General features: G+C 40.4%; 1 protein-coding gene across 1 annotated transcript; it reads right to left on the minus strand.

The window, feature by feature from the left end:
• Positions 1 to 2,637: 2,637 nt before the first annotated feature.
• LOC135714842 (irregular chiasm C-roughest protein-like) lies at positions 2,638 to 8,070 on the minus strand. Its single transcript, XM_065238215.1, has 8 exons — positions 7,593 to 8,070; positions 7,379 to 7,530; positions 6,934 to 7,311; positions 6,220 to 6,868; positions 6,020 to 6,156; positions 5,710 to 5,957; positions 5,401 to 5,639; positions 2,638 to 5,333 (listed from the first exon to the last, which is right to left on the minus strand). The coding sequence occupies exons 1-8, from the start codon at positions 7,951 to 7,953 to the stop codon at positions 4,906 to 4,908; spliced, it is 2,592 nt and encodes an 863-aa protein (XP_065094287.1). The 5' UTR covers positions 7,954 to 8,070; the 3' UTR covers positions 2,638 to 4,905.
• Positions 8,071 to 8,336: the final 266 nt, after the last annotated feature.

Consider the following 8,336-nt stretch of genomic DNA (forward strand, 5'->3'; position numbering starts at 1 on the left):
GTTTTACATGAGACTTTCGTAGTTTGTACTTTGGTATTCTTCTCTGATATATGTTGGTGTCATGCCTAAAATCCCTTAAAATTCTCTTAAAATTTACATTGGATTTTTTTTTAACTTCGTAATCATTCAAGGATGAAAATCTATGCACAGACAAATACCTTTGGAAAGTATACAAAATTTATAATATATTTTCCCCGATTTATAATCGAAATTGAAGGCAATTTAGTTTTCCTAGTATTTTAATGTTTTGCGGTTCACTGGTCACCCTGGTTAAAATTTTCAATTGTTCATTTTTTTTAAACTACTGTAGACTTTCTTAGTGCCAAGTACTCAATTTAAACATTTTATTGATATTTTTAAATTTCACTCTATTTAAGTAGTGAAAAAGTGACTTTAGTGACTATTTTTAGGGAAATAGTGACTTTAGTGACTTTTTGGTGTAAAAAGTTACTTTTTAGTGACTGGCTTCAAAATAGTGGCCAAGTCACTAAAAAGTGACCTGCTACCAGCCCTGGAACTAAATATAAAATATAAAATATATTGACATTCAATTTCCACCAGAAGCTGCTGAGAATGCTTTTCATTTATGGTACCGGGATTTTCAAGTTGTTTTATTAGAACTTTCAGTTACTTGGATAGATTTCTGAAGCTATTTTGGAATCCAAGGCATGGTAACTTCCGATTTGTGGATAACGCATAACACCTGTCAGAGTACCCTTTTGAGTTGGCAAACCGATTGGGACACTGGAAATCTTGGACGGTGGTTACATTCAATTATTCCTAATGTTTCTTCGATAGCGTGGTTTAAAGGCTTGGGCTTAAGTCGTGACTTCATTAGCGTGATGAGTAGACTTATGTCTAACCACTACTCGCTAGATGCGCATCTCAATAGAATAAACCTCGTGGACCTGTCGGGCAAAATTTGAAATGTTCGCTCCAAAGTGCGCAAGTGGTTCCAAATCGGGTCCTGATTAGCCTTCCAAAAGTTTTTACTCATTTGGTAAGAAACTGACTTGGCACAAACCATTTGAAGTTTTTATGGAAATTACTATGGAAAATCCAAACTTTTTGTCCATTGACTTCTAGCATTTTTTTCATATTGCTCTGTTCGTAAGTTTTATATCTATTTTTATGGGAAATTTTCTCAGCTACAACTTTGCTGAATATTGATCTTCAACCAAACGTCAATTTAAATAGTTATTAATTGTTTAAGAGAGAGATAATCTTATGGCATGATTAAGTAGCTGTTTTGTGGGCAGCACTGTATTCTGCAGGGTGACATAGTAGCCATGATATTTGTGCTTCATTCTTGGCACCAGAAACACCAATGTTGCCTGCTGATCAGTTGATTAAGCGTAATCATAAGACATCAGTGGCTTGAATCTATAATGACTTTTGTTCTTTACATTTGGTCGAAAAGTGGTCTTTAACAAAGTTATAGCTGAGAAAATGTTCTACAAGCCCAGCTATCATTTTTTTTTAAATCAGAGCGATGTGGTATTCTGCTTGCAATGTTTGTAAACATTTAAAAAAATAATGAATTGTGAATCCGTGAAAGCTTCCGCATTTTGAGCCTTGATTTTCCCATACGGACTTAATGATTATCATGTTAATCCAAATCGAACCAAATTCGTTCATATTTGGTACAGATGTTAGGGACCTCAATAAATCCTGCCCTGCCCTGCTACTCGAATTGGCAGTGAGCAACAGCTGCCTTGTGCGGCATAACAGTCCCATTAGCATTTTTGGCGAAATACATTGGAACCGATTGTCAACTACCATCACATTACAATTTACACGAAAAGTTTCCTAATTTGTTCAGATGATGTCGCGAATAATGTCAAAACTATGTTGTCCCATCCATAAGAACCCATAGAAAAAAAAATCGACAGCGATTGTCTCAGCTGTTTTAACGAATGGTACAATTATGCTGAAAAGGGCAGAACAGGAGGTTGCTGAACTGAGCAGTTCCAGGCAAAATAGCAAATAGAATCTTTGCAACTTTGTTATTGGCAATAATTCACATTTTTGCTAAAATTCGGCAATTTTGGATGCTGTAAAATTTTCAAAACTGCGCCCTTGTGGTTTTGTGAAAAATAATGTCTCTCTGAGCGGCGCCGGTGCTGTAGTGGTAAGCGTGGTTACCTCTCACCTCAGCAGTCCTGGGTTCAATCCCAGTCGGCGCCGCCGGGATTTTCTAAGGCATACAATATCTGATCACGCCTTTCTTCGGCGTAGGGAAGTAAAGCCGTTGGTCGCTGTTAATGAGTTGATGAGTCGATTGTAGGGTCCAGGTATGGAAGCTGCCTCCCTGGCGTCGATAGCATTGGCGCTCAGCACGGAAAACAAGATCGACGGAAAAAGAATCAAGGAAAAAAATGTCTTTCTGGAACGATTTCATTGTATGGATCAAATTTTATTTTCCATACAGCAACAGTTGTGTATGTGCTCGAAAAACACAACAAAACAACATCCTATGTTGATTACGTACGTGGCAAGCTCTTCAGAAAAAAAAAAATTACAGTTTCAATCGCAGTAATGTTTTATTCGATTTGTAAAATGCTTCCCCAACTCTTAAGATGACCCGATATTTGTTTGGATTTCTCAACTTGATTCAGCAGCAATTCTAAAAACGAGTTTTTCGTCAAAATCAGCTTTTCATTTATTTTCTTTTATCTATTTTGAGAATCAATTGACTTCAAATCTTATGGCCTATAGAGAGATTTCTGTTCAGTTATATACAATTGACAAGTCTAATGAAATATATCTTCATTTTTACAAAGATTCGTTTACCTGCACTATCTAAAAAGTATCTCAGATTTCTATATAATATTTGCATTTATTTCGTTTGTCTGCGACTCTTTTCACTTTAAAATTTCATTATTTACAATTCCATAAAGTTCGATATACAATTTGATATATTCACTTTGCATCGTTTTCACCTTCGTACCTGTTTCAGTAAAAACTGTATAATATTTTAACTAAGTACTTAAACCTCTAGCTATGTATATATATCTTTAAAGAATAACTACTTATCAGTCAAGGGGGATCTTTGCTCTTAATCGATAATATCTCTTAAAATTTTCCTTTCTGTTGTTTTGCTAAAACTTAAACGATAATAAAAAAAAAATAATTTGGTATATTACACACTCGCAATCCAGGAGTACGTTTTACTTTGTCTAATGCTCAATCATCTTTGTAATGCTAGCTCCAATTTCGTCCGATTTTCTGCTTCACATTAAATGCAATGACTGTCAAGTTTCTATCTTAATTTTCCTCCCCTGTCCTGTGAGAGGAAAAACAGACGACAGCCAGATTGCATTGTACCTGAGCGATGCTCTGTTCTATTAAGAGGGAGACAAGTGTTCCTTTGCTTTAACGTTATTTTTTTTCTCCAGAGGCATCCTTTTACTGTATCTGTCTGTCTGTCGGGTGCGTTGGCATTTCCAAGAGCGAGAGCACTATTTCGTTAAAAAGGATCATTCGGTGTAGCTTGCGTTGTTAAAAGGGAGGGAGGGGAATTGGCAAAAACTTAATACGTATATGAAATCTTGTTTCTACATCTTATCTCAACTTCTGCTTTTTTCTGAGGAGTATCTTTCTAATAGTGAAAACTTTTTTTTTACCTCGCTAGAACTGTTTCAATTTTTCGCTTCAGAAAGACCTTTAAAAGCTCAAACCACAAATGCAACTTGTTTTCCCTTTACTGGTTATCGGTAAAATAACTTCACTATTTAGTAACAATTTCAAAATGCACGCCTTGCTGTTTTCTTTTTCTTTTGTTTGTGCTACGCAAAAATTTCAACCGTTTCTCTAAATAAAAGTGTATCAGATTTTATAATTCGATTTTCAATATTACAGCGATATACACAGTTTCGTTTCTTTGTTTCTGCTAAAAAGTTTTAAAGCTCAAGCCGAATTTTCGTTAAGCTACGATAAAATTTCGAATTTTAGATTATAATAGACTTTGCTAAGAACAAGTTCAAGAAAAACACTCTGTCGAATACTGTTCCTCTTATGCATCTGATTTTATTCGTTTTCGGTTTCTGAACTGTTGTTTTGTTTCTCGACTAATAAGGCCACGCATGTTTTCTCATCTTCTCTACGGGAAACGAAGAAGAAGACGAAGTTTGTAGGGTTTGATGGAGCGACTGGCAGCGAATCCGATGGCGAAGGCGACGGCGGAAGAAGATATGCGCTACTGAACACACACATTTACAAGTACTTGGTAAGGGTAGTGGGGCGGGAAGGTTCTGGGTGGTGGGACGGGACGTAAGAGTACAACATGAGGAGATCCTTTTTTTGTTTTTTTTTTGTTTGGAGCATGTTTCTGGAAAGATGAGATTGGGTTCTAGGTTTCCCTTCCAGCGAACGAAAAGTAAATCAATACTGGTCTGCATTAGCGGCACATTTTCGATGTAACCTTTTACTAGATTAGAAACTTTGGTCTTGAATAATATTTGATTCTGTAAATTCGGAAAGATGAAAGAAATAAACTATAACTTGGGTGGCAAAATGATGAAAACATTATTCTTTTAGAGGCATTGAATGATTTTGCAAATAAAAAGATGTTAAGAAAAGTTTTGCTGGTATTGTTACCAGTTCTAAGAAACATTAATGTGTTAATTTTTATGCATAATAACAATGTCATACAAATTCAACTGAAATCTTATGCATTTATGCAAACGTCTGAATTTTCGTTCCAGTTCGTTTTCAGTTGGAGCGCGGTCACACTTAAGAAAAGTGTACGTTTTATCTAGCATACCTTCAAGATATTATCACAATTAAAGCCTAGAACCTCCCATCCATCCAAAACTATCACTAGTTGGGTAAGGAATAGAAGCTGCTCACAAACATTTATACACAGGGGGCAGTGAGTAACAGGTGAATATCTAGACGCTTACGCTAGACGTGTGTTGCCAGGGCGCCTTTCCGCAGATCTCCATTCGCTGGTAGAATAAACTGGCCAGGTCCGGGACTCGTTCCAGACGTTGGCAGTGTGGGCGTTGGCTGACTCTGTTGGGACGTTTGGTCCATACTGGTGTTAGCACCGGACGATGATCGTACCGATTCAGGACTCGTTAGGCCAGAGGTGATCCCGACGATACTTCCACTGTTGAGACCATTGCCGACGCCCAAATTCACCCCCATTGAGAGCAGAGAATTTTGGCCACGACCAGCACTGTAAGGAGGAGGTGCTGGAGTTACCGCCGGATTCGCAGTGCTTGGTGGTGGCAGTGGCGGCAGCTGAGCAGTGCTACTGCGCAAGTACGGATTACCGTAAGTGGCACTGTACCGAGGATCTATGCTCGGAGCCGTCATGAGTGAGGTGTCTGTAATAAGAAATGATCAAACCATGAGTTATTCCATAACATTTCTTCCTGTAAAATAATTGCTTACTCATAAGACTATTGGACAGCGATCCCATGCCGCTTCCAATACTCGGAAGCCCATTATCTTGTCTGAGTTCCCGATGCCTCGTCAGGCTCATGTTTCCATTAGGCAGCTGACCATTCGTGTGTACGTGAAGTGGCATGTTGTAGTCGTGAGCGTAGTCAACGTACGGCACATAGCCGCCATTACTTTGCCCAATTTTCGACTGCAACGGTCCGAGCCCGTCGGTGAAATCTCCCGAATATCTGAGGACACCGTTAACAAATGAACAGTTATGATCTGACTGCAAGCATACTGAATTCAAGACAAACTCACCGATAATCATTGGGAATTCGTACTGGGCCTGCCAGTGGGACGCCTCCCCCCATACCTGTTCCTGCATGACCGCTACCACTATTGTTGCTCCCACTCGACGAACCTAGGATGTTCATTGCCAATCGCGTCGCAATACTGTCGGTTCCGGAACATGTTTCCGAATATTCATGATCACGATCGATCTTCAGATCACTTACATTTGACGAGCGGTCACTTTCCTTGCATGCTTTCTCGGTGATGTAATGTTGCTGTGGAAAGAAATGCTCGTGTCATATTTTCCATTGAAATCCGATCGTTACTACCATCTTACCTCTGGAATGACATCAGCTGGAGGAAGCTTCTTCTTGCTCTTTTTCACACAAAAACACATCGCAATGATGATCATGACGGTGACTACAATTAATCCTCCGATGGAACCAAAGATGATTAGCGGAAGAAATATGGTTTCTAGGGTAGAGAACAATGTTTTAACGGATTTGATCGAATTTGATCTACGAGTGTTCGGTTTACCTTTTGAAACTTTGAACTGGATTTCGATCGAGTCCATTCCGTACTCGTTGATCACAGTGCAGTTGTACACACCAAAGTGTTGCTTTTGGCTGTTGTTGATGATGAGCGTAGATCGAACGCCTTCGGGTTGATGGTTTTCCAGGATTGTGTAGTCATTTTCGTTGTTGATTTCCAGTCCATTGTAAGTCCAGATGACGTGCTTCGCTTTGGGAACGGAGAGCGCTTCGCACTGAATCTGGGAATTATCGTTCACCACTCCATATTGGTGCCGTTGAGATCTGATTCGAGGAGCTCCTTTGAGATAAAGGGACGCCATCGACTCGATTTCCGGGAATCCCATAACACTGGCTTTGCAGTAGTAGTTGCCGGCCGTTTCCCGTGAAGCTATGATCGTTATATTGGCTGACGTGGATACCACTCGGTTCGATTCCTCCTGAATCCAAATGATCTCCGGCTGAGGATTACCATCAACGTCACACGTTAAGGTAACCGGTCGATCCGCATCGGCTTCTATCGATTTCGGTCGGGACCGGAAGGTGGGACCGTAGCTGATGTCAAGGATTTCGCTTTCCTCGCTTTTTCCGACGGCATTGTGCACCTCACACTTAATAACAGCGTCGTGGAACTTTTTGGATACGTTGTGAATGATCTATATTTCGAAGGGAATGCACATGAGAAAATTTCCACATTTGTGAAGTTTTCAACAAGACTTACCATTTCGGTGGTGTAGTCACCTGGAGCTGGCTCATCAGCAATGTACCACTTGTAGCTGACGTCATTCGGATTGGCATCTGCATGACATGACAATCGCACCTCGGCTCCTTCGGGGATTCTACCACCGGCTAGGGCTCCTCCAATTACTGAGACACTGACCTTGGGAGCGTACTTGACTTCTAGCTTCAGTTTAACCGAACGGTATGTCCGATCAGCTGTATTCTGAGCTTGACAAGTGAAGGATGTGTTGTGATGTTCCTTCTTTGGTGTCAGCTTCAGAATCGATTTAGCCGTGTAGCGACCAGTGTCAGTTAGGGGTTCTTTGACATATTCGATGCCAGAGGATATGACATTACCATGACCGTCGATCCAGGTTATCTGAAGGCAGTTACCACTTGTTATTAATGGATAACCTAGATAATTTCAATATTTAACAATAATTTACCTCAGCAGCTGGTTTTCCCCCGACTGAAACGCATTCGAGCTCGATTTCACGGTCTTCAGTCGTTACGAGAAAATCACCTTGTATGATTTTTGGCGGCTCCGGAGGCACTAACACGGTTATGGTTGCGAAACGCGATCGCATACCAGGTGTTCCTGTAATGAAGGTGAAAGTTGCATTCTGCCCAGCATGTGATTCTAGCGACCTTTGAACTTACCATCTTTACCGGGACTGACTTGGCACTGGTATCGCGCTTCATCGTCGAGCATCACTGGATAGATTTCCAGTGAATAGTCGCCTTCCTCGTCGCTACCGATCATCGAATAGCGATCAAAACCACTCAGGTTCCGATGCCATCCCAAGCCAAAGTCATCCTTGGTCCACTGCAGTTGACCAATTTTGGATTCCACTCGGCAGGGTAGCGTTACTTTGGATCCAACAATCGCCGTTTGGTCCTGAGGTTCCATGGCAAATCGTTGGGTGCCGGTATTGACCACTTTACCTGTGGAACCGGCTGAGATCAACAGAGTCAGCCATAGATAGCTGACCACTTGGTAGGTTTGTTGAGGTGTCGTCATAATTGGTGTAGTTTGTTGGTCTGATTTCGTTCGGTTTTTTGTTTTGATCAGACTCGTACCGTTTGTGCGAGTTACGAGCTAATAAATTGATAGTAGATATATGTGAGTAGGTGTGACCGTTTCGTGGAAGATGTGAATGTGATGAATCACTCCCAGCTTAGCTGCTACCGTATGGTGGACATTGCAAAAGGGGTGTTTGTTTAACTGCCCAACCTCCACTGTAGCAATGGTTACATTATTTCAATGGACGGTGAATCTGGAAAAGCAAGAGAAAATAGAGATACGTTAAAAGTGACATTCGCCGAATAGCAACGGACGTAAATTATATTTTTTATTAATGAGCAGTACAGTAGAAACCACATGAATCTGGTGCAAATTGATAA

This window comes from Ochlerotatus camptorhynchus, unplaced genomic scaffold, assembly GCF_037179485.1.
Source record: "Ochlerotatus camptorhynchus isolate MF236.1 unplaced genomic scaffold, CSIRO-AGI_Acam_v1.1 ptg000738l, whole genome shotgun sequence".
Classification (NCBI taxonomy): Eukaryota; Metazoa; Arthropoda; class Insecta; order Diptera; family Culicidae; genus Ochlerotatus; species Ochlerotatus camptorhynchus.